Source organism: Empidonax traillii, unplaced genomic scaffold, assembly GCF_003031625.1.
Source record: "Empidonax traillii isolate 1590-97213 ecotype Southwest subspecies unplaced genomic scaffold, ASM303162v1 scaffold272:size679582, whole genome shotgun sequence".
NCBI lineage: Eukaryota > Metazoa > Chordata > Aves > Passeriformes > Tyrannidae > Empidonax > Empidonax traillii.
Genome location: NW_020955465.1, coordinates 508919 through 534082, shown reverse-complemented (window position 1 = coordinate 534082; position 25164 = coordinate 508919). Strand labels below are relative to the sequence as shown.

Here is a 25164-nt window from a genome sequence, read left to right as displayed (position 1 = left end):
GGCTTTTATTAGATTATGGGACTGGAAGTGTAACTGTGTGGGATCAAAGAGAAGCTGATGCGGCCGTGAGCTGGGACCTGCAGGGCTGAGGGAGAGGAGCCACCCTGGGAGATGAAAATAGCCCAGCAGGCTGCTGAGGGGCTCCAGCTCCTAATGGCAGAGCCACTCTCATGCAGCTACTACAGCCCTCGTACCTTGGCAGCTGCTAGAGGACAACAGGCTTCTCTTCTGAGCTGCCACCAGCCTCCAGGGCCATCCTGCCCTGTGCCACCGGCCAGGACCTTGGTACCAGGACTTGGACCTGCTGGAGCTTGGTCAGCCAAGAGGGAAGGTCCCACTGGCTGCACCATGCCCAAGGACACAGCCTGTCCCAACACATCCCCAGGGACTGCAGGTGGTGCTGGACAGCCTGTCGCAGCATGTCCTGGGGGCTGTCCAGGGGATCTCAGCAGGGCTGGTGCTGGCAACATCGCTGGGTGCCACAGCAGCCCCACTCACACTGGTGCTGGGGTTGCCAAGGGCATTGCTGGGACTGGGCAAGATGGGCAGGGAGAGCAATTGCAGCGGTGATTAATGGTGCGCTGGCGGAGCTGACAGCTCGCAGTGCCCGTGGTGGCAGGGAGCAGCTGGATCCTCTGCTCTCAACAAGTTGCTCCAGGCCCTTTAGGCTGCAGGGCCGTGCCTCGCCAAGGGCTCCTGGTGCCAGCCAGGCTGTGGGAGCTGTGCTGACAGCCCATGCCCTGGCAGTCCTCTCCACTCCGGCCTCTCAAGCGACAGGGAGGGCTTGTGGCCGGTTCGGAGATTCTGGCGGCCTCGCTGGGTTTATTAAGCTAATAAAGCAACATTAAGTACCCGCACAGCCGAGCCCCCCGAGGTCTCTTTATGTGCAGAGATGAGCCGGGGGATCCTGGAGCCTTCGCGCCGATGATTGCTCTGTCAGGCTAATGGATGGAGAGGAGCAGGTAGCGCCAGGCTGCTGCGGCGCTGGGCAGGCCGGTGCACTGCCACCTCCCTGCCGTGCCCACCCTGCCGTTTGGGCACCTGCAGAGCCCCTCAGGGCTCCTCTGCACGCTCTGGGGGGCTGCTGGCCCTCAAGGCGCCGTGTAGCCGGAATACTGGTGGCATCTCCCTCCCCCATTCCTGGTGCCTGTGGCTGTCCGGTGCTGGAGCCGGGCTGGGTGGGCATTGTCTCACCCTGCGCCTGGCACTCTGCTCTGTTCCTGGCACCGGGGAGCTGCTGCTTCATAAAACCAAGCAGGGTCTCCCTTGCCAAAAGCTGGTGGAGAAACACCTGATCACGAGCACCTCGTGCTCCCGGAGGGTTTGTGAGGGGCCTGGAGCGCTCTGGGAGCAGCCCAGGATGACGGTGGCACGGCCCGCAGCCCGCCCGCTGCTGCAGTGCGTCCGTGTGGGTGCCGGTGGCAGGCAGTGCTCCAGCAGCATGCAAAGCAGGCCCTGTGTAATAGATAATAATTAATAGACTGCTCCAGCGGCGAGCTAGGTAAGTAGATAAATAATTTTAATTATCCTTGGGGAGGCTGTAAAATTCGCACACAGCCCTTTATTAAACTCTCTGTTTACAACAGTCATTTATATTGTGTGTCATTTTGCATAAAACCCCCTCGGGGCTGAATAACACTGTGTAACACCGGCACTGCCAGCACGGCTGCTCCTCAGGAGCTGGGGGTGGGAGCACGGTGGGCAGGGACTGGGGACATGGGCACCCCAGCCAAGGGCACTTCTGGGTGTCCCAGGACCCCTTCATGTGCTCACCTGAAGCTGAGGAGCCAGGTGCTGTGGCTCCAGCCCTGGGAGCTCTGCTCCCCATGGGGTCCCTGAGGGGTCCCCCAGACCCCAGCTCCTTCCCAGCAGAGTTGATGGTTTTGTGCTGATGGCAGGGTATTTTTTTCCCCTTTTTTTGCGCATGTCTCTCAAAAGAGCCGTAAATTCTGAGCTGTGAAATCCCGCTGCGTCAGCAGTCTGCAAAATGAAGTGATATTAAACGTGACAAAAGTCTCTCTAATTCACCCTGGCCAGTTCCTGCTTCCCTCCCTGAAGCCGTAATTGAGAAGTGGAAGAATGGAGATCGCCGTCGTCCCTGCCTGGAATCCACTGAGCCATCCAGGCCTGCGAATCTCATTAATTAAGGATTATTTACAAATAACTGCTCTGCTGTGCCATGCACACTGCTCTGTCCGTGCACGTGTGCTCCTGCCCATCACAGGTGGTACCATCCCAGAGGTGTCTGTGCTCACTGTGCTCCAGGGACAGGGAGGGAGAGAGCTCTGTGGAAGGTCATCAAATAACTGCAGAGTTTAATATTGCTGTGATGGGGCTAACATTTGTATCGTTAATTTTAAAATACTTTATTTCTTCTCTGGTAAGTCAGACTCGTTTCCTACAGGCTGAATAACTCTCCCTTCCTCACTGCAGGCTCGTGTTTGATCGTTTTCTTCTCTCTTGGGTTTTTGTTCCCGTCCTGGGAAGGTCAGTAATGACAGCAGGACAGAGTGCTGTGCTGTTGTTACCTGTCCAGGTGATCCTGGGATATCCCTGCAGACAGGCAGCTCTCACCTTCTCTCCTCCTGAGGACACAGAGACGTGTCCCTGTGCCTCTTTGGAGGCCAGCCCCATGCTGACCATGGGCAGGGTAGAGGGGGTGGTTTGGGGACCCAGAGAAGGGAACAGCGCTCCCCTGCCACGCCAGGCCAGGGTTATCAGTTAATTTTAGCAATCGATGCTATTGATGCTGTGTTAGCTGAGGAAGCCACTGGAGGGCTGTTCTTCCAACTCATTACATTTAGAGCTGAACTATCTCCTTTTTATATAAATCCTGACAAATAAAGATAAAATGGGCCGTTTTCCATGGAGCTACAGCCCAGAGTCAGGACTGGCAGTGTTTGAGGCCCCCATGTCTCAGGATGAACAGGGCCTGGAGCAGACATGCCAGAGGCTGTCACCTCTGGGTCCTGCACGTCCCCTCTGCTGCATCTCTCAGTGGGATGGGAAACCTCCTGAGGGTCCCTCTATGTTTTCCAGCTGGAGGGTGTGGGACACCATTTGGGGACAGACCCTGAGTGTGACTATCCTGATGGCATCAGCAGGGTGGCCCTGGGTGGGCCGACAGGAGCAGGAGCACCCCAGGGTGTCTGGGGAGCAGGACATGTGCAGGTTTCCCTTGGGCTGGCATCCCCGCTCCTGCTGGAGTGCACAGAGTGTCCATTGGAGCTGGGCACGCAGAGCTGCTCCCGGCCCGGGCACAGAGCTGATGGCACCCGCGCATCCAGCCCGGTGGCTGCAGCTGAGCTCAGCGGAGAGGGGGATCTTTCCATTTACTTTTGTAGTTTTTCATTTCAAGATGAAATTAAGCTACAGAAAGAAAACCCAGACCTTTCTTTACAGCACTGCATAGGCACATCCCTGGAGGGGAAGGCACACAGAGGTTTTCCTGCACTTTGCTTGTCCTCGTGTCTCCTGCGATGCTTTCAGAGCGCTCGCCCCTGGCCGATTCCCCGCGCGCTGGCTTTGGTGCTTTGGGGGTTGTTTCTTTTTGTGCTATTGTTTCCAATCAATTTCATAGGAGGTTTCTGGTCAGGATAAAAGCTTTCCCTGCCCTCTGCTTGCTTGGACATGTTTTGTGTCCCTGTGTCCCTGCTGATGCAGCCTGGGAGCAGCGAGGGTGAGTGGGGACCCCATGCTAGGCAGTCTGTCACCCGTGGATCAGCTACCTCTGCTCCAGGGCTCACCCTGTGCACGCATGTCCAGAGCCAAAGAGACCCCAGTGTCCATGGATCTTCTCCCACAGTCTGCTCAGCTGCTTGACGTTCCTGCAGGTTTCTCCAGCCGCTCTAGTCCGCCTGTCCCCACTGGCTTCGTCTCAACCATTTCTCTGTCTCCACATCCCAGTGCCCTCCCAGAGCGGATCTGTCTCCTTGTGCCATGTCCCACCAGGTTCTCACTGAGAGGCTGAGCTGCAGGTTAATTTACGGTGTGTGGGGAGCGCAGAGGGGAAAAGCGTCCGCCCGCTAAATAAGTCATGAAGCCAGATCCCAATAGCACAATTAGAACCCTCCGTTAATGATTATTTATGGGGCTGGGAATGCTTATTTAACCTGACTATATTAAATATTAAACCAAATTATAATATTTATACCCGTATTTACAACAAAGGGGGCGATGGGTGGCTGGGGCAGTGGTGGGCAGGCGAGGTGAGGGGCACGCAGCACCGGAGGGACTGTGGGCAGCACACGGGGGTCACGGGGACCAGAGGAACAGTCTAAGCTCCGTCTCCCACCCCAGCCCAGCCATGGCTTGCAAACAGGCAGGGACATGGGCTGCTGTTCAAAGTGCTCTGCTGCTTTTGTCTTCCTCAGAGATGGAGGTGACAGCTGGGCTCAGTGGCCGTGGGGTCACTGCTCGGGGCTCCCACTGTCCCCGCTTGGAGCTCCCAGGTGCATGTGCCCTTAGGCTGCCACATGCTGGAATGCAGCTCCTTATGGCAGAGCCATGGCTCTGGTGCCACTGGCCCTCACAGCTGCAGATCAGTGCAGATGGCTCCGTGCTCCTGAGCTGCTGTGATTGTCGGTCCGCAGCCCATTGCAGATAAAATGATGATTAAAGGGTCCTACCCTATAAGCAGACAACCATGTTGACCTTATTTAGGCTCCTAATCAATTTGCCCCCGGTGTGATTAATTGAGATGCTTGCCATCGATTTTCTGTGAGACAGGAGTGGCTGAGGTGGGATTCACCGGGATGCCTGCGGGGAGATTGCAGCGGCAGCGCAAGGCTGAGCCACGGAGTCCTCAGCCAGGCGGGGTTATCCACGCTCTCCTCGGCCACCGCTCCCAGGGCAGCCTCCTTGCTGCTGCCCCAGGGAGGTGTAAGGGCTGCTCACGTAGCTCCACATGGAATTTGAGCACCCTCCCAAATGATGTTGTGGATACAGAACCTGGGAAGGATGATGGGCTCTTCCAAGTGAGCCGGCAGCTCGGGGAAGAGCCCTGCAGCCAGTGTCACTGTCAGCCCCTCTGCAAGGGGCAGTGTGACCCCTCCCCGAGGTGTGGGCCCCTCCCCGAGCATCTCCAGTGGAGGTGCTGTGGGGTCACCGATCACCAGGACCCCTGTGTGAGCAGCCAGAGCAGGAAAGGCCCTGCCCGGAGCCGCACGGTGGGAGTGACGTACCTACAGCAGAGATGATTGGAAAGGATTTTCTAGCTAAATTGCTGAGCAGATGGATTTACCCTGGACTGGTCCTTGTGGACTCTGGAACATTTTCTCTTCTGTCACAGTTCCTTTTTCTGACCTGCCATTTGCTCCAGCCCTTGGCGCCCGGCTCCTGCTCCAGCTGCCGTTCAGGAACGCGGCAGTGTCGCTGTCGGGAGCTGCGGCTCCTCTTCAGGAGAGGGGCCTGGCAGGACAGCCCTGGGCACACAGGGGCCAGCAGGGGCCGGAGCAGTGGGAAGGGGCAGTGTGGCTGAGGCAGAGGAGTTGGCAGCTGCCCGTGGCGCAGGATGCTGTGAGTTTATAATGTTGCAGTGACCACCTGCACGGCCAGAGGGAGGATCCAACTGGGAATCTGTGGCACAGGGGAAGAGTGAAGACCCATCCCAGCTTGGTACACCCCCTCTGTGGTGGCAGCAAATGCAGAGGGAGGGTGGTGACCCTGGGGAGAGGGCTGGCTATTCTCCTCACTCTACCATCAGTTCTTCCATGCAGTGGTTCTGCCATCAGCACTTCCACACGGTGATTCCACCAGTTCCTTCAGCTTCCAGTGTCCCAGCTGATGGCTGGTATTTCTCTTTCTTAGAAGGGGAAGAACAACACCATCTCCCACCCAAAGCCCTTCCCCTTCCTCCAGCAGCATTCCTGCCATTTACATTAAAGGCTATAACGGGTTGGAGTAAATGGAGCAGGTTTGCAATTAGTTTTCCAAGTACTTATCTCATTAAAGTAAATGAATTATTGATTTAGTGACACTCATGCTTTTAGTGAGCGGCACAGTGCCATCCCTGCTCGGTTCCTCGCGGTGGGGCCTCGCACTCCTGCTCTGTGTGCACACGTGTGCGGGCACGTGGGAGTGACTGCCCACTCTGCCCCTTGCCTGGCTTCAGAGCCAGTGAGGGGCGTGCCAGTCGTGTCTGTGGCAGCAGGGACATGGCTTTGTGAGGGGCCCTGTGGCGGTGTGGGTGACTACTGGGAGCAAAGCCCCCGGGGAGGGCTGGGCTGGGGACCCACTGACTGCAGGCTGTGCTCAGTTCACAGTTTGGACCCCAGTGCCCTGCAGTGCTGCTGTGCCAGGACACCTCCTGCCAGCCTGTGCGTGCCGTGCAGAGGATGGTAAGGGAGGCAGGGGGGAAGGCAGCTCACCCGTGCCACAGGCGCTCAGCTCGCTCGTGTCCATCAGCATGGCACGGGGCTGGCATGGGGCTGCCAGGCAGTATGAGGGGGCTGGGGCTGCCTGTGGCTTCTCCAGTCATCCTGGAACTCACCAGGGCAGGGAACGGGGTGTGTGGGGTGTGCTTGGGGCTGGCACTGCCCGACATAGCACGGCTGCAGGAGGGTGAAGCACTGACGGGCTGTTCTGGAGCCAAATGCTCATGGCTGAACCTGCCACCCCCAGCCAACTGCTGATTCAGTGTTTCTGTGCCTCTCTGTACAGAGATTTAATCTCTCCTGTAAGATAAAGTAGTCCATTAATGGGAACCTGCCTGCTGGGAGCCGCCTCTCGCCGTGGTCCAGGCAGGAAGGGCTGCATGGTCGTGCTGGGGCTGGTGCTGCTGGGAGCACCCAGAGCAGCCTGGGGGATGCCCAGCCCCACGCAGGGCAGCTGGACACACTCCCCTGTCACTCCTGTGCCCCTGTGTCTGGGGTGGGGTGGGAGGGATGCCGGTGGGATGAGCTGGGAATGCCAGACTCCTGTGGCAGTGCTTGCCATGCCAGCTGGTGCCATGCAGCTCTGACAGGGGGTTCCATGGTCGGTATGGGCGTTGGAAGCAGTTTGATCTCCTCGCTGGGAAGGAGAAGGTGGTGATGCTGCAGGAGCCCCTGTCAGCAGGTGGGATCAAATGCTGGGTTCTGGCAGAAGGAAGGATTTTGGTTGGGAGGGTCACAGCTGTTCCTCAGGCGGGGTTTGCTGACGGGTGATGTTGGTGTGGGCTGTGCTGAGTGTCGCGGTGCTGTGCCCTCACCTCTGCCCCCGAGGGATCCCTGGCTGGAGCTGCTGCTCATCCCTGTGCTGGGGCCCTGCCTGTCCCCGCAGCTGGATTTGGGAGGGGGTTCCCAAAGTGGGGGCAGTGCCGTGGTTTATCCCTGTCCCCAAGATGGGACCGCTCTTTCCAGACTGGAGCCAGTGGTTCAAGGATTCTCCTGGCCAGTCCTTCAGCTGTCCTGGTGATGGCCCCTCACCAGCCCTGCTGTGAGAGCCAGGGGTCCCCTGGGCAAGGCCTGATCATCTCCTCCAGTCTCAGCTGGCAGTGTGGCACGGCCCAGGCTCAGCCATGGGCAGAGCAGGGTGGAGGGGAAGCACATCCCGAGAGCTGTGGTGCAGGAGCCAGCTCCCACCCCAGCCCCTGCCCCTCCTGCCCCCCCTCCAATGCTGCTGGGAATGGGGCATTTTATCTTTCTTAGTTCCAAAAAAAAAAAAAATCTTTCTCATTTAATTAAAAGTGTTGACATTGTGCCTGGCCATCCCACCCGCCAGAGAACGTGGTTATAAATTAAACATTAAACCTTTAATGGCCCATAAAGAAATATTCGCTGCTGTTCTGTATATGGGGATATAAATAGAGAGGGCTGCGGGGGGAGGGGCGGGACATTATTTTTCCTCAGCCAGATAATCTTTGCTAATGAATTTAATTAAAATCAAAATTAATTTAGGATTTTTGGTGGAGGAAAGGGGGGTCAAATTGTACTTTGAGAAACTACCGAGAAGTTTCCCAGCGGATGGAAACCAGGTCTGCCTCAGGGTTTGCCCCACTGATGCAGCGTGGGATGGGGGGTGTTGGGGTGCAGCATCCATGGGGTCCCTGCAGCTGGGTGACACGAGTTGTGTTTCCTGTGCAGCCCCCCGATTGGGATCCAGATGGTTTTAGCTGAGTTGGGATCACCTGTTCTGGGAGCAGGTCCCTGTGAGGCTTCACAAGGCTCCAGCTGGAGCCAGTCAGCCCAGAGCTGTGCCAGGAAAGCAGGGACTGAGGCAAGATCTCCCCAGTAACGCCCAGAGCCGCTCCTGCCCACCTCCCATCAGTGCTCTGCCAGGGGTTTCCCTCTCCCACTTTGGTGCATGTGGACAGGGAGGCTCTGGCTGGCATCGCGCTCCCTGCAGTGCCAGGACCACCAGAGATTCCTGCCTGGGCTGGTGCTGGGCTGGGCGATTCCCTGAGCGTGTCAGCAAGCGCAGCACATCCCGACTGTGGCGCATCCCGGCTGCCAGGCCCCGTGCTGCCACGGGGAGCTTCTCAGAAGGCGCCTTCCTTGGGAAATGCGTTTGGGAAATGCGGCGTTACCCATCGCTGAGCCTCCCCCAGGAGCGCACAGTGTCAATTATTCATTGCAGAAGAGGCAGGCTGTGCTCCCAGCACTCCCAGCCCTGCTGCTGGAGCTCTGTGCCCGCTGTGCCGTCTCGCCATCCCAGCCGGGATCCTGGTGGGTGCTGCCTTGGCGAAGCCACGGAAAAGCTCAGGAGTGGTGGCTGCAAGGCAGGCAGCTCTGCTGAGCCCACCACTGTGGGGGTGTCCCCAAACAGCTTTTTTAGGACACCCCTTTCCCACAACTGGATCTGCCCGGGGCTGGGGAGGAGAGACTCCCAGCCTGGTGAACAAAACGTGCTGGGCAAGAGCGTTTGGGAGGGATTTTATCATAAGAGTGCTAATGGAAGTCAGCACCAGCCTAATGAGCTGTGCTCCTCCATGAATCTGATTCATTGAGGCAGGAATTACCATAATTGATTATCCTGCTGTGTGGTTGAGAGCCGTGTTTGCTAACACGAGTGCCTGGGAGCGGGCTCTGCGCTCCCTGAGCTGCCACCACGTGTGGCTGGGCCTCGGGACCCTCCGTGGGCCGTGCACTCACCACGACGGGCCGCGGGTTGGGAGCAGCACCCGGGCATGGTGTCCCTGCCCCCACACCCAGCACTCAGGGCTGCCTCAGCTCAGGGTGCTCCTCCTGCTGTGGGGGTCCCAGTGTCACGGCTCTGTCGGTTGGGAAGGGAGCTGTTGGGCAGGTGGGATGCAGCTCTTCCAGGTCACCAGAGCAGTGGGTATGGACACACGCAGTCCTCGCTCACTCCTTAACCACTCCTGGGATGTACCAGCCCTTCTCATTATTTCTGAGGGTCTGACATGATTGATGAACGTTTGCATTGGCCATGCTGCAAAAGCTAATTAGTTGAAGTGCAGCTTTCAGGAAGTTTTCTTTGAAATTTGGCTTTATTTTCCAAGAAGTGCCCGGAGCCAGGATGGCAGCAGAGCCATGTGCCGCAGGGATCGCTCCTCACAGGAGCGTGTCACCGTGCTGGGGTGGACAGAAGGTTTGGGATACACCAAAGCAGCTGTGCAGCCAGTGCTTCAGCGATGGCTGTGTCCTGCCCCACGGCGTGGCTGTGCGTGGGACTGGCTGTGCCTTGTCTCACTCTGTGTACGTGTGTGGGTCTGTGGCTGTGCTTGCGGGGTCCAGGGGGCCAAGAAAGGGGCCGGTGGTCTGTGGGAGCTGGGTTGGGTTTGAGATGCACTGGTGGAGCTGGAGGCAGGCGTTGTGCACCCATCACCCCAGACAGGGAGCTGTTGGGTGCTGGTTCTGCTCATCTGCCCTGGGTCGAGCCCCCAGCCTGGCCACTGGCTCCTGACCAGCACGGGTTTCCCAGCGCCTGGGAGATAACGCTCACATCCGTACTCATATCCCAGCATGGGGCAGTCGATGAGCAGACAGCGTTGACTGTAACAGGTTAGTGATGATGATCATTGATTTTAATTCTTCCTCTTCTTTCCCGTCTTTTCTAGAGAGCCCAGCGCGAGCACCGTGGGAGGAACTGGGCTGAATAAAAGGTACGGAGCGTTTGGATCCAAGTGGCTGTACTGGGCTCTGCCTTGGCTGCTCCAGGGGTCCCTCCTGCATGCTCAACCCTGCATGTGAGGGGACAGGGATGGGTGCTTGGCACGAGGCCAGCTGGGACAGGGCAGCACCTCAGCCCTTGGAACAGTGTTGGGGCAGGTGGGCTCAGAGCCTTCCGTGGGGGAGGGATGGGAGGAAGGCTGCCTGCTCCCCCTGGGTGCTGAGCCCCCACGCAGGAGTGACATGATGGCATAAATCCTGCGTGAGGATAGCTGAGGCTGCCGTGTCTGTGACTGTCGGTGTGTGCTGACTTGCTGTCTGTCTGTCCATCCATGCCCTGTGCAGCTCCTGGGAGCTATCCCTGGGGAAGCCTCTTGAGGGGACCCTGCCCTTACTGGGGGAGCAGCAGCCCCCAGCCCTGTACTGACCCTGACCTGACGGTTTCCCACCACAGAGGGGACACCACATCCCCCCAAGGTCCGTCCTGCTGAGGGTAGCACAACCTGTGCTCTCTGTCAAAGCTGGAGCAAAAAAAGGCGAGGGGCTGGGGAGGAGGAGGCTGGTACATCCATTGTTCTGGGTTCTGGCAAGGGCTGGGGGTGCCAGTGGGACCAGGGGGTGGTGAGGGCCAAGGCAGTGGTTCTGGGCACTGAGAGCTGCCACTATGCAAACCCATGGTGGGAAGAGGTGTCAGGGCAGGTATTACTCCCGTCCCTGTCACCTGCAGGACAAGGGTGGAGGTGACCTGCTGAAAGGGGATCGTGGTCTGGAAGGGTCCTGAGGTGCTGTGGAGCAGGAAGGCTGGGGCAGGAGCAGGAAGGCTGGGGCAGGAGCAGGGCTCACAGGCAGCATAAGCCAGGAGCCAGCATGAACGGGACAATGGGCCGTGGGTGTGAGCCTGGGGGGCACGTGCTGGTTGGCAGCAGCAGTGAGGGCTGCAGGGCCGGGGCTGTGCCCCCACCTCTGGCTCTCGTGTCTGTGCTGATGCCTTGGCAGCACTCCCTGTGCTGAGGAGAGGGCTTTGCTCCATCCCATGTCCGGCTGCGTGCGGGGTCTGGAATCGCGGGTCAGTCTGGTGGCTGCGGTGCCAGAGCTCTGGGCTGTGGCCACACGGTTGTGTCTGGAGAGGAGATGTGTCTGCGGCGGACGGGAGGGCAGCAGGGTGGGTTTCCTGCAGCTGAGCTGCCCCATGCCTGGTCTGGGTGGGAGAGTTGGGATGTGGCACGGGGATCTTGGCGCTGTTTGCACGGGCACCTCAAGGTGAGGTGTGTGCGGGGCTGGGGGGCTGCAGCAGCAGGAGAGGGTGGAACAGCACTGGGGAAGCGCATTTGCCCTTGCCCTGGTTCCCAGATGGTTCTGCCCCCCTACCCTCTGACAGCCTGGATTTTGGCTGCTGGTGATTGAGGAGTTTGGTTCTGCTGCATTTGCCCCCTTTGCCTGTCTCACGCAGCAGCAGGGGAGGTCTGGCAGTCTGGGGCGACCCCAAGACGTGACTGGGGCTGCATTTGCAGGGCACAGAGAGGAGAGGGTTTGGATCACTGAAATATAAGAATAAGCAAGGAGCCCCCCACCCCAGATGCCTGCAGCGGTGCCTTTGCTGCTTTATCACCTCTCCCAGTGCTGAATTATTGAGAGTGTTGCTCTCGTTTATTGCCGTGCTGGAGGAGAGCTGCCTCCGCCCAGCACTGCTCTGAATACGATTATGGGGCTGGAGATGTCAGAGCCCGCTGGGCCCCGGAGAGCGATCTGCTGCCCCCCTCGCTCCTGTGCTTCCCTTATCCTTATTTATTCTCTCACTCCCGTGCCTGGTTCAGCGCTCACGGTTCCCTCGCTCCCTCCACCGTGCAGTGCCCCAGGAGGATGGAGATTTAGTGCCTGAGGAGCAGCACTGCCCAGCTGCTGAGCCTGCAGCATGTGCTGGGGGTGACTGAGGTGAGGATCCAGCTACCCCAGGACTCCCCTGACTTATCCCCATGGCTGACCCTGTAGCCATCTCTCCACTGTGTCCCCTGCTAGGTCTCTGCTGGTTGTGCTGCTCTGCCCCATGGGATGAGGTCCTGGACATCTGTGGGGGGCAAGGCTGGACTTTGAGGGATGGTGGCTGCCCTGTTGTTGTTGAGGATTCCTGGGTGCAGTCCGAGGTGGCCGCATCCCAGGCTGCAGGGACTGTCCCCATTGCTCCCCACTGCACAAGGGGGCTGATGGCTGCTGTCTCTGTCCCCCTTGGGCCACTGATCAGCTGCTCCCACAAAGCAGGGGGACGCTGGACCCCCTCAGAAAGCCCGTCCCAGCAGGACCTGCCCGACCGTGGCCGAGCGTCCCTACCTGCTGGGAGCAGTGGTGGGAGCAGGGGGCTGTGGAATCTGCTGTGGCCAGGGGGCCAGGAGCTGGCTGGCACCTCGCAGGTTAACCGCGAGCAGCGGATTCCCTTATTGACAGGGTAGCTTGAAAAGTGCTGAGGCAGGACGTCGTCTCCTCGGAGTGTCAGCGGGAGCCCACGCTGCGCTGCCGCGGCCCCCAACGCCCAGCCTGGCCCCGCACCCCCACCCGGCACCCTCTCACCGCCGGGCTCGGTCCCCCTCTCACGGTCATCCTTTGCTTTGCTCCTGAGGACACCAGAGAGGATTTCATTTTTATTGCATCTCTCCCATTTTTCCCTGGGGGGGATAAGCTGTTCCCCACCGAGGCTGCCCCTGCCCTCCCGCAGCAGCATGCTGCAGGTCGAGCTCTGAACCGCGGCGCTCGCGCCAGGGAGGGAGGGAGGCGAGCACGCAGGGCTCCGGGAGTGCCGGAGCTGGAGCTGGACAGCCCGAGGGGACAGAGCCCACCCGGGAGGGGCTGCGGCCAGCACAGCCAGCATTTGGAGCAGCCCACTGCCCTCCTACCGATCCCACAGAGCGACTCAACACCCGGCCACCGGCATGATGATGTATTTTTGGGTAGGTACTTCCGCCAAGGGTGGGCACTTCTCTCCCTCTCTGCCGGGCTTTTGCTCAGGATGGGGTCATTTCTCGCTGTTGCTGCTCCCTGGCTGTGCTGCCAGCCAGGGACTGCCTTCCCTTCTGGCCGGGCACTCGCAGCCCACAGCTGGCAGCAGCGGGCAGGGGATGGGCTGCAGTGCTGGAGGCAGGCCTGGCGTTGGGGAGGAACGGGGCAGCGGGTTGATGTCCCTACCCAGACATTGTGCCCTGCCGAGGGCACCTCCAGACAACCCTTCTGCCTCCCCACTGCTGCCTTCAAGCCCCACACGGTGCTGGCCGCAGGCAGAAGCTGCCTGGGGCACAGGCCTGTGATGCTAGCAGGACATTCAGGTTACAGCTCTGTGGAGCAGCAGCTGCCTCTCGTGGGGCCTGTGCCCTGTGGGTGCTCACCCAGGGTCTGATTGGATGCTCCTGGGGTGGTCCCCACACTTTATCTCAGGCTTGAAGTTGATGACCGAGGCTGCTGAGGTCCTTCCACAGCACTGCAGAGCTGGGCTGTGTCAGGCTCTACACCATCCACGGGTCTTCGTGTGGCATCCTGGCCCGTAACTGGGGCTGAAGCCAGTGCTGCCAGCCCCTTCCACCCGCTCCCACTCCCCCAGAGATGGCAGGGGGCTGCAGCAGTCTGGTGGAGATTACATGTTCCAGGGAGTTGTGCTCCCCTGGATTTGGGAGAAGGGAACAGAGTGAGCAGAGCCAGGATATGGAGGATGTGGGGAAAAGAGCTTATGGGGAGGAGGAGGAGGATAATGTAAATTCATTGTTTCTCGGGGAAGCAGCTTCCAGGCGTAAGGTGCTTTGTCATGAGGGATGTCGGTGCTGCCGCCGCCCCAGAGCTCATCAGGGCTGGCAGAGCCTCCTGCTTTGGCGCAAATTCTGCCCAGGGAACCTAATGACTCTCCACAGCTGCAAGAGTGAACCGGAGCTTCCTCTTGAGGCTCCGTTGGCATGGCGTGGCTTCGCCGAGCTCAGCCGGGCAGACGTGGGCAGCGTGGGGTGCCAGTTCCCCTGGGAGCTCCAGGCACAACTCCCCACACAGCGCTGGCTGTGGGGCAGTGGTGCTTAAGGGTCCTTATTCCCTGTCCTGGCTGGGCTCTGTGTGGTGGCATCCCCAGCTCTGCTGGGGGAGGCCGGGCAGGGGCTGTGCTCCTGGCGGAGCAGGGAGCGTCGTTCATGGCATCACAAGCGTCTCTCTGTAGTGGCGTGGGAGGAAGCAGAGGGTCCGGTGTCCCCTCATGGCAGGAGTGCTGTGGTGGCAGGTGGCAGTGGGTGGCTCAGTCATTGACATCGCAACAGGCTGAGATGCCAAAGCAAAATGTCTTCAAATGAACAGTAACTGCAGGGAAATAAAGAGCATGTGGGGTGAGGGGAAGCAGGAGTCTGTAAATATGATTTTTAAAGTTTGCCCTGGGGTCCCAGTGCCTGTTTAACACTTATATCCTATTGGTGTATTTAAAAAGCCTCATCATGAAGATGGAGTGTTTGCTCCTGGAGCAACTCCAACCTGGTGCTCCTCCCGGCCCACCTCACCTGTCTGCTGCTCCAGTGGGTCCCAGCCCAGTGCCTGTGCCCACACTGGCATGCCATGTGCACCCTTGCTTGGGGTTGCTCAGACCCTCCTGTCCTGTCCCGTGTGCTGACACCCCAAGGCCTGCTGCCAAAGCCACCCAGCAGCCTGAGAGGCTGGTGCACATCTTAGGGGTACATTTTCTTGGGAACTCTTTATCTTCTGAGCTGCTCTCAGAAAAGAGGGGAACTCTGGGATGTGGCATTATGGGTCCCTGGGTCTGTAGTTGCTTGTTCCTTGCATCACCCTCCATCATTCCTACCTCCTCCTTCATCCATGCTGGGCTTGGCAGTGCTGGTGGCCCTGATGGTGGCTCTGGCCCTGATGGTGGCTCTGGCCCTGGTGGTGGCCTTGGCCCTGGCAGTGGCTCTGGCCTTGGCAGTGGCAGTAACTCTGACCCCAGTGGTGGCAGTGGCCCTGGTGACCCTGTGGCACACATGGTGCAGCCGTTTCCCCTGCTATGGCCCCCCCACACTGCCCACCCGGCCCACGAGCTCAAGGTGCTCGGCAGCAGCTGCTCTGCCACGCTGCTGCATGTTAATTCTCATCAAATTCAGGGAGCCTAATTGCCATTTCATGTAAATATTTTGTCAAGTGAAAGGCCTTCTGGAAGGGTCGTGCGGGGGGAGGCGAGGAGCCAGGCAGAGTGACAGGCTCGGGCTCGTCCTGCCCAGCCAGGAGTGTCAGATGTGTCCCCGCAGGAGCTGCCGTGTGTCCCCCAGGGAGGGGGTCATTGCTGGCTGCGGGAAGTCCCTGTGCACTGATTGCTCGTGCCAGATGATGGGGGACATACATAGGATGGCTGCAACTGGGGCACCATTTCGTAGAGAGCACTGAGGGTCCCATCCCTGCCCGTGTGGCTGAAGGGCAAAGGAGGGAGGGGTGACATGGGGGGGCCATAGGACATCCCCAGATGGTAGCCCAGCCACTCTCCTGATCTGCACGGTGCTGGCAGCTCTCGACAGAGGTTGAAGGTGTCCAAGGCCCTGTCCTGTCCCCCACCATGGGTGAGGAATGTCTCAGTGAGGTGGATTTTTCCCTGGATCCCATTAAACTTCCTCATGCTTTCCCTGCATTCCTGCTCCCGTCCCACTGCTGCAGCTGCTGTCTCAGATACTGGCCATGTCTTGATCACAGTGCCCTCCTCACCTGGTGAGATCACACCTGGGTGTGCTCCACCTTTGGGAATTCAGAGCAGGCAGGATTTCTAGTGACCCCTGAGAGCTGCTGGAATAGGAGGAAGGAGCAGGGAAAGATGGAGAGGAGGTTTTAACAGGATGCAGAGGCGGCTTGTTGGTTCCTTATCACTGTCCTGGTCCGTGCCCTGCGCTGGGGCAGTCCCTGCAGCCAAGGCACTGGGGACGTGGGACCCTCCCATCGCAGCACCGCAGCTGAGATCCGTCAGCACCTTCATCTAATCGCTTTCTGTCTATGACTAACTACTAATGAGCTTTTAATTAATGAATGCCATGGCTTGGAGGCATTCTGGAGCGGGTGAGAGAAGAGGATTAGGCGGGTGCCACGTTCCCTGGGTGCTGCCAGGCCACCAGCACTGCACTCCATGGGCACTGCTTCGTCCCTCTCTGGGAGAGGGTGAGGGGTGGGTCCTGGTGAGGAGCACAGTACCAGAGGCTGGATTTCCCGTTGCATGCCGTGGGGCAGGATCTGGATGTAGCGTTGGGGCAGACCTGGGAGGTCAGCAGCTCTGAGGTGTACTCAGGGCTTAGTGCAGCGTGTGCAGGACCCTTGGCACCTGGATGTGCCACAGCCATGCCATGCCACCAGCCTGCGGCACCACACGCTCGGGGGCCCTGAGGGGTCCGGGGCTCCGGGCAGACCCTGGGGCCTCGTTCCTGGCAGATAAAGTTTCCAAATGGTGGAGTGTGCCTCAGAGGGGAACCGAGCTGTTCTGGCATTTCCCCGGGAGCTGCCAGCACCTCACTGGCTGCTGGTGCATCCTGGATACCTGGAGCAGCTGGATGTGCCGCACTGTCCCCAGCGGGTTCCCTCGGTGGGGGTTTGGGGGGTGTGTGCCCATCAGCCGTCCCACTGCAGGCTCTACCCCTTGGCTCCAGCACCAGAACAGTGGCCAAGACCACTCCTGTCCCAGTGCCATGTTGTTCTCCCTCTTCCAGAAAACAAAACCAAGGAGCCCTCAAGGGTTCATTTAAAATAAATAAAAAACTGGGAATTGTGCTGATTTGAAAGAAAGGCAGCCCCATCCTGCGCGGGGGAGCACAGTGCCAGCCCAGCCCCGAAGGGCAGAGAGAGATGTGCTGAGAACTGCAGCCCTGTGCAACTTCTGCCTTTGATCGTATATCTCACACATGCCCTTTGCTTTCCCTCTGCTGATATTTATTAGGTTTAATTTTACTGGGACGCGGCTGTAAGTGAGACAGATGGAATGGGGTCTGTGCGCCTGGTGAACACATCTTAATTAAACAGATAAATAAACTTTCATTCCAGGAGGCTTCAGTTTCAGAGGGTCTCCTCCAGAGCTGAGGCTCTGCCAGGCTGGGCAACCCTGGCCAGGGCTCCTCGCGGCCGGTGCCACTGCCGGTGCCGTCAGCTGGGGCTGTGGCACAGTCACTGGGAGCAGCAGGGTGAGGGAAACCAGCTGCTGGTGGCTGGGAACATGTTCCCCACTGGAGCTGCAGGGTTGGTGTTGCCCTGCCATGCTGGAGTTCCCTAGGGCTCCCAGCTGCTCTGGGGCATCTCTGCAGCCAGGCAGGTGTTGGCGATGGCTGGAGGAGGGAGAGAGGAGAGTCCCGACATCCAGCACTCCTCAGTTCCCAAAGCTGGGCCCATTTTGCTGCTGGCGCAGGGCAGTGCCAGCACTTGTGGTGCTGCCACGGGCCAGGAATGCCTTTGAGTCACCCTGGCCGGAGCCAGGCTCCGGCACGGGGGAGGATGGGCAGATTACCTCATCCTGGAGCCGGCTTCTGCCTCACGTGGTTTGTTTGGTTAGGCACTGCCAGGCCGGCTTGCCGGCCAGTGCCCTGCCCTTGTCACCTCTGGGAGCTGCAGTGGAGCCAGACCAGCCCAGAGCTTTCAGAGCTGCCCATCAGCTTGCTCAGGGTGCCCCTCACCCTGCACCAGGGTCTGTGTGGTACTTGGGTGCATGCAGGTGCCTCGGGGGCCACTCTCCCCTCAGCTGCTTGAGGGACTGTGGGAGGACCCGCTTGTGCCTTAGGGAGCTGTCCCCATCCTGCCCCGAGTGCTGGAGCATGCAGGGGAGGACGGCACCAGGGCCGTGGGGTTTCTGAGGAAGGGGAGCTGGAGGCGAGCGGGAGCGCAGGGTCCAAGTGTTGTGGTGTCAGAGGGACCCCTGCATCTGTCATTGTCCTTGGAACTGGATGGCAAGCGGTCGTGGTGTGACACCCGTGCTCCTCGCAGGGAGCAGTGCCCAGGGATGCTGCTGGCAGTGGAGTGGATGTCACTGCTGGACCCCTTCAGTGCTTGGTTCTGGAGGGTGATGGTGTTGCCAAACCCTCCCCCAGCCTACCATCCCCTACCCAATTTGGCACCTTTTGGTCCCTCTGGAGCGTGGTCCCCTCAGTCTCAGAACCCCATAGGAGTGGCTGGCACTCCCTAGGCCCCAGACTCAGCTTGCAGCTCTTCCAGAGCAGGTTTTTCCTGTGGCTCTGGGCCGACCATGCCATGTGCTGCTGCTCTGAGTGTCTGCAGTAGAAACGGGAACCGCTGTGAGTGTACCAGGACACTGCAGCATGTCGCTCTGCCTGGGGATACTGTGGAAAATCCCAGCTCCAAAAAGGGCTGGTCGTGTGCTGGAGGCTCCGGCAGAGACAGAGCATCAGCAGCTGCTGGCACAGCCCTGCCTTTGTGCATCATATTTGGCCAAGATGGAAACTGAGTTGAGCTCAGGTTTTGTTTCCCATGTACCCCAGCAGAACACCATCCTGTTGGCCTTGGCCTCAGCTCCAGAGCCAGGCATGATGCAGTGCCAGGGTGTGGGGTGCTGGGAAGGGACCTCTGTGCCAGTGCTGAGCTCTGTGGCACCAGAGGGGGCCAGGGCTGCTGTGGGGCTGTGCACGGGTGGAGGCATAAGGTGGGACGGGGACCTGAGCGAGCACATGTGTGTGCCCATGCCGGGAGTCCCTCACAGGCACTGGCACGTAGGCTATTGCCATGGCAGCTGTGACAGCGGTGTGTGTGGTGTGGATGCGTCAGGGCTGCTGGCAGCACCGCAGGCCCCTCAGAAACACCAGAACGCCTCCTGAGCTCTGCTGGGGCTGACCGCCAGCCGGCCGGTGGTTCTTAGGGCAGAGGGTCCCCATCACTCCGGGGAACGCAGGGAAGCCAGTGCCAGCTGGCAGGGCCCCTCATGTCACCCTCGTGTCACCCCAGGGTGCAGCCCTGCACGCCTGGGGGACTGGCAGGCTGGCAGGGGCGTCACAGGTACCCTGCCTGGGGCTCCCATGCCTTGGCGGGGCCCAGCAGCTGTGGCAGCAGGCAGGCAGGCAGCGGTGAAGCCATGGCAGTGGCTGCTCCGTAGGGAATGCCATGGGCTGCCGGCCCTGGCTGTGGTGGCGCAGGCCCGTGGCGGTGCAGCGGCGGCTGCGGGGCCGTGCGGGGCTGCGGGCGGGAGCGGGAGCGGGTCGGTGGCTCCCGGGAAGGCGGAGCTGGGGCTGCTGCATGGCTCCCGTGTGCCCCCCAGCACGGCCGCCCTGCCGTGGCGTGTCCCACCGCGAGCGTGGCGCGCGTGCACGTGTCCGGTGTGCAGTGTGTGCATGGGGAGCCCCACGGCGGCCCCGCCAGCGCGGGGGCTGCGCGGCTGCGAGTGCCGACTGCTCGGCACCACTTCCCGTGTTGCACCACTGAAACTCCCAGTGAGACCCTTCTTCCCCTGGGAGCCAGCGCTGGGAAGGGAGACAGCTCTGCCCACTCGGCCCCATCCTGCCCGGCTGCTTCCCCAGCGTGTGGCCGGGGCAGCGAGGACGGCAGGGAAGCCATCTGCGAGCGGCGGCGGTGGAGGGGTTAAGTGCGGGATCAGCTGTTCTCATGTCATTACGGATTCTCTTCATTTTATACAGAGCTCTGTTTGATGTCTGAATGCACAGGGGACTCCCCCTCCTCCTCCAACTCCCACCCCTTTTATTTCACTCCCAAGCCCTCTCTCCTTCCTCCTCCCCTTCCTTTCTCTCCCGCTCCGCTCTGGCTCACGCACACCCTTTGCAGACCGTGCGCTCAGTGCCAGTGTCTAATGGCCCCGAAGTGAAGAGCCGAGCGCTGCTCCGGCGGCGGCGCGGCCGGCCTGCCACAGATGAACCCTCCTAACTAGCGCCGAGGGGTCGGGAGGGACGGCGAGGAGGGGAGAGCCCGAGGGGCCAGCCGGGAAGACGAGGATAGCGGTGGATAGCAGTGTGCGGAAGAGGACGGACCCGCGAGCAGCTCCACGGCTACCTGTCGACACATGCTGTGCTCCATGGCTAACTCGGGCTGCCTCCTTGTCTCCAACTCAGGCATGCTTCCTCACTCTCTCCCCTGTCCTCCAGCCTTCCTCTACCTCCAACAGGTAAGCAACCCTCTCCAGGGGATTTTCTTGCTTTCCGGTTCACACGTGTTTCTGGCCGGTTCCCTCTCGGCGGAGGGTCAGAGCTTGACAGCTTCCTCCCAGCCTATCCACTCCAGCCCCGCGGCACCGAGTCCTCGGCTGCAGCTTTGGGGGGTTTCTCTGGTTTCCATGCCGAGGTGGCGGGAGCGCGGCCGGGGCTGGAGCGTGGCTGAGGCGCAGGCAGTGCAGCAGGCAGAGCCGCCGGCGCGAGTCCAGCGCTTCCCCGCCTGGGTGCTGCTGCCGCTTGGCGATGATGGATGCTCGGATAAAGGAGCGAGGCTCCCGCGCGGCCTGAGCAGCCTCCGGGGAGAAGGGAAGGTGATGGGCTCGTGCATGCACACGCGTGTGCACATACGTGTGTGTGTGTGCTGTCACATGGCGCGTGCCTGCAGCCAGGCCGAGTTTGTGTCGCTGTCACAGGACGGTGCTGCAGAGGGGCTGGGGGGACACAGCGCCGGCTGAGTTCCAGGTTTGGGTGGCCTGGATGGAGGGTGCCGGGGCCGTCAGTTTGGTCCTTCACCCCGGCCAGGATTTTCACCCTGTCCCACGAGGCTGCCCTGATTCCTGCACTGGACCCAGCGCCCCAGGTTTCCGGGCTCATCATCCCGGGGGAAGCGCAGTTAGGGAGAGGCAGCGTCTTCTTCAAATGCCTCTTTGCTGCATAGGAAATCCCGTCTCCCAGCCAGGCAAACCATTCCGTTTGTGCTTTCAGGAGTTTAAAAATTCACGGCATCCTCATCGCACTCGGCGTGGCCAGCATGGCTCACCCGGTGGCAAGGACAGGCGCTGGTGCCAACCCTCCCCTCCAGAGCGAAGGGCTGGGGAGTGTTTTGTCCCTTGGGATGTCCGTGGCCGGTGTCCGAGCGGGGTCGCAGCCGGAGCGTGGCGCTGGTAGTGGGGATGGCCAGGCCTGTGGTTGCTCTCTCTGGTGCGTGGGCGATGGGGCTGGTGAAGCTGGTGCTGGTTACACGAGCGTGGGGCGCGCGGGGGCTGCAGCAGGGGCTGCCGAGGTGGGGGTGTGATTTATTGCACCCTCCTGCGGGCAGAGCCTGGGGAGAGCCAGAGCTGCACTGGATTTCAGTCTCAGCCTCCCTGGGCTGCATCAAATTCCCTGAGGCTGCTGCACCTCTAACACCAAGAAGAAACCATCCCTGAACCCCCACCCATCCTGGAGGGTACTTTCTGTCCCTCTGGAGGGAGCACATGGATGCTTTGGAATGGCAGCTGGAACAGGGCCTGGAGCCTCTGTTACAGCATGGGAGATGTCCCTCTCCAGCAGGGATCCCCTTGTCCCTGGCCACACGAGGGGCTCAGCTGTGCCGCTCTCTTGCCCTGTGGAGCACTCTGGCATGGATTGGCTGTGCTGCCTGCGGCTTACGGTGACAGGGACAGCAGCGTGGCGGGCAGATGAGGGCTCCTGGTGCCCACAGGGCTGGGCAAAGCAGAGCTGGGGATCCCTGGGAAGCAGCAGCTTTCCCAGATGTGCACAGCCGGTGTCTCCTGGTTCCCCCATCGCCCTGCCTGGTTCGATTTGACCATCCTGTTCTGCATCTCTTCCTCCCTGCTCTCCCAGAAGCCTTCTGCTCCTTGGCAGCAGCTCTAGACTCGCGAGCCAGGAGGAGGGTTTTATTACAAGATTTGGAGTTGGATTTTCACCCAGCTGAACACAATGGAGGCAAAAATCTCCATCCTCTTCCTGGGGTTTGTCCCCTGCAGAGGTTCTGCACCCAGTGCTTGGGGACAGGTGTGTCTCCCAGTGCATGCCATAACAAGGCATCATGGAGAGGGACGTCACTGGCAGCTATCATGTGGGGCAGGGGCACAGGGCAGGTGCTCTGCCAGGCCCCTCATCCTGCCCAGGTGAGCAATGGGCCTGCCTGGCACCTGCTTTAGGCCTGAATTTTCTCTGGATTTTGGACATGCCCACCTGTGCCGCCTGCACCGAGGGAGCAGTGCTGCCTCTGCCCGTGGGCACGTGCTCGCTGCAGAGCTGGGCCTGGTCAGCTGGCTCAGCTTACCTCTGTGGAGCAGGGATACCTCAAGGGGTTCAACTGACTCTCCATGAGTTGGTTGTGTCCTGAGGTCTGTGGGGGGCTTGGTTTTGACCCCCTGGGTTACAGCTCCCTATCCAGGTGTGTGGATTTGTAGTGGGGCAGCTGGGGTGGGCACATACCGTGATCTGATTCACTGGCTGGGAAATGAGTCTGCTGGGCTGGCTGGGGTGTCAGGAGCTGGGAGGCTCCAGGGTCTGCATGCACTAGCTGCCATCATCCCTTTGAACACATGCTCTTCCTGCCAGGAGTTTGTGGCATGGGCTAGGTTTGTTCCTCAGTGTGCCAACTGTGTTTCATAGCTCCCGGCACCAGTGTTTTCCACAGTGCCAGGGTTTGAAGGAATGACCAAGAAATTAAGTTCTCAAGAAAACTTCAGTTCTCCCAGTACCAGGGAGAGCTCATTAGTGCCAGTGGTTCATCCAGGTGCTTGCAGGTGCTTGTGGGTGCCAGCAGCTCACTCTGCTCCACTCCCCCCATGTGGCCGACCTGGCTTGGCCACAGGAGCCGTGATCCACAGCATTCTTGAGTGCTGTGTCCAGGAATTCCTCCCAGCACTGCTGTACTCCAAGAGTGGTGCCCCTGGGAGGCCAGAGGCTGCAGGAGGCTGGGTGTGTGCCCATGGCAGAGCAGCCTGTGCCTGCAGGAACACTGCATCCTTTGGTGGGGCTTGGCGAGGACATTTGGCTCTTGCTCAGCAAGGACCTGGTGTGGAGGGACACTTTGGTGTCTTTGTTTCACGAACAGAGGAATCGGTCGCTACTTAAAACTGCTGTTGTGAGTGTGCAGTGATGGCTGCAGGAGAGGGCTCAGCGCTGACCCGGGACAGGCCCAGGCTCTGAGGAATCAGTGCTTGACCCCGGCACAGGCAGTGATGCATGTGCAGGTCTGGCCCCAACACAGGGTGATGTACAGGTGTGCTGAACCCCCCTGCAATGCTACCCCTGAGCTGCTGCTTGCTGGGAACATCCCTGGTGCCCACGGTCACACTGTGGCGCAGGAGACTTGGCTGAGCAGTGCCCAGCCCGCTGGGAAACAGCCTCTGCAAATCCTGCTTGGAAAATTCCTTTCCAGGAGGGTTGCTGCCAAGTTTAGCATGTTATATTTTTAGGGAGCAAGTCTATTCCGAGCAGTGTTGTCGTGTGTTACAGCAGCGGGTTCAATTCAAACCGGGTTTCTCCCCCTGCTCGCGCGTCGCACCGATACGAGACCTGGCACGAGGCTCGGGGCTCTGGCCACGCTGTGGCAGCTGCTCTGCTTGGGGAGGACCAGCCTGAAAGCCACCAGAAACCTTTTCTGCTTTTTACATATATATATATATATGTTGAAAACACTGACATTAATTTTAGCTTTGCAAAGCTGCTTTTCCCACAATAGCTGTGATTTTGGCCCACACTGCCTAGCAGTGCTCTTTTTATAGGTATATTCCTATTTTAGTGCTATAGTGATGGGTGAATGAGTAGATTAAATTAGATTTAGTATCTGTCATTCTTTAAGTATCACAGGCAGTCAGGGGGGGTTAACAAAGAAAGGCTAATTAGGAGAGTGAGCACAGGCCACCCCCACTGGCTCCACTGCCCTGGCCCTACGGCTTCCTCCGCTTAGGGACCAGCATCCAAATAGGAAAATGCTTTTGAAACCTGATCTTCTTGCACTGCCCCTGGGCCAGGATAGTGGGTGCTGCAGCCAGGCACCCCTGGCACCTCCATGAAATTCAGGGTCACTTGGCTCTCCAGCTGCTCTCCCCATGGGGACAGTGACTCCCGTGCATGGGGGCACTGTGTCTATGGAGTATTGGGCTTCTGTGGAGGAGCTGGGGGCACCAAGGGGCACTGCAGCTCCTCCAGGAAGGCTGTTAGTCCCTTTGGTGCAGCAGGTTTCGGCAGGCAGGTGTGGGGCTGGGTGCCAGGAGGGTGTGGGGAGCCCTGGGGAAGTGCCAGTGTTGGGAAGGCTGGGAAGGGCACCTGAACTCAGAAGGGAACCAAATGCCTAAGGAAGGAACTGGATCTTCCCAGTGTGAGCCTGGCAGCGTGTGGCATGGGGCTCTGCAGTCCTGGCCCTGCCGTGGCTACTGGTACCACTGAGCAGGCTGGGAGCTGCGGGCTGGGAGCTGGGGGCTGCGGCAGGGTTCACCCCTCTGCTGCCCCTGGGCATCCCTGGCAGGGCTTTGACCTGCACCACCTCCCTCAGTGTTCCTGCAGCCAGCAGGGAGCAGGTGACAGGTTTGTGGTGGCCGCCACAGGACAGGCATCGCCTGGTGCTGCGGGCACTGCCATCCAGGTGCCAGGTGCAGTTCCCAAATCCCATACAAGCCCTGCTGTACCCAGCTAGTGTCCCGAGCCCAGGTTGTCACTTTGCCCCCCTGGTAGCTTCCTGAGCATCCAGGCCGGTGCTGCCAGGGAAGCAGGCAGTTTTGGGGAGTTGTCAGGGTAAGCCTGCAGAGCTTGGTGAGGATTGTGTTTTCCAGTATATTCCTATCCCCATCTTTTCACCCAGGCTGGCTGGGTCGTGTCTGGGGACACACTGTGCTGGTGGAAACAGCTCAATCCTCCGGGTCTGAGCCACGAGCCAGGGCTGTGCTGGCTGCATCCCCACTCCAGCTGCATCCCCACTCCAGCTGCCTGGCAGGACACACAGGTACCAGCTGTACCCACTCGTCCCTCAACAGCAGCACCAGTCGGGGTGTGTGGACAAAGCCCCTTATGTGTGCAGGAGCTTCCCAGGGAGGGAATCAGGGGAGGGTTGCATGGGTCCTGCTCTGGTGCAGGGTCAGAGAGCCAGACTGAGCCCTGGCTCCAGGCTGGAGTTCCCCAGGGTGAGCTGAGCCCTGATTCCGGGCTGGGGTCCCCCAGGGGAGCAGCAGCGGGACCGTCCCTTTGCGTGCCTGGAGGCACCAGCCATGCAGGGGAGCAGCCCCAGACTGTGGGATCCCACATCTCTC

General features: G+C 59.9%; 1 protein-coding gene across 7 annotated transcripts in view; it reads left to right on the top strand.

The window, feature by feature from the left end:
• Window positions 1-25164, top strand: part of RBFOX3 (RNA binding fox-1 homolog 3) — a 140650-nt gene that overhangs the window by 100272 nt on the left and 15214 nt on the right. For 4 of the 7 annotated variants that reach the window (XM_027889845.1, XM_027889844.1, XM_027889841.1 and 1 more), the window contains exons 3-4: window positions 9998-10042; window positions 19797-20133. In XM_027889845.1, coding sequence (XP_027745646.1) covers window positions 20032-20133 — 102 coding nt within the window. In that variant the 5' untranslated portion in view covers window positions 9998-10042; window positions 19797-20031. The remainder of the gene's footprint in view (window positions 1-9997; window positions 10043-19796; window positions 20134-25164) is intronic. The other 3 variants (XM_027889848.1, XM_027889846.1, XM_027889847.1) reach the window with 3 other exon arrangements.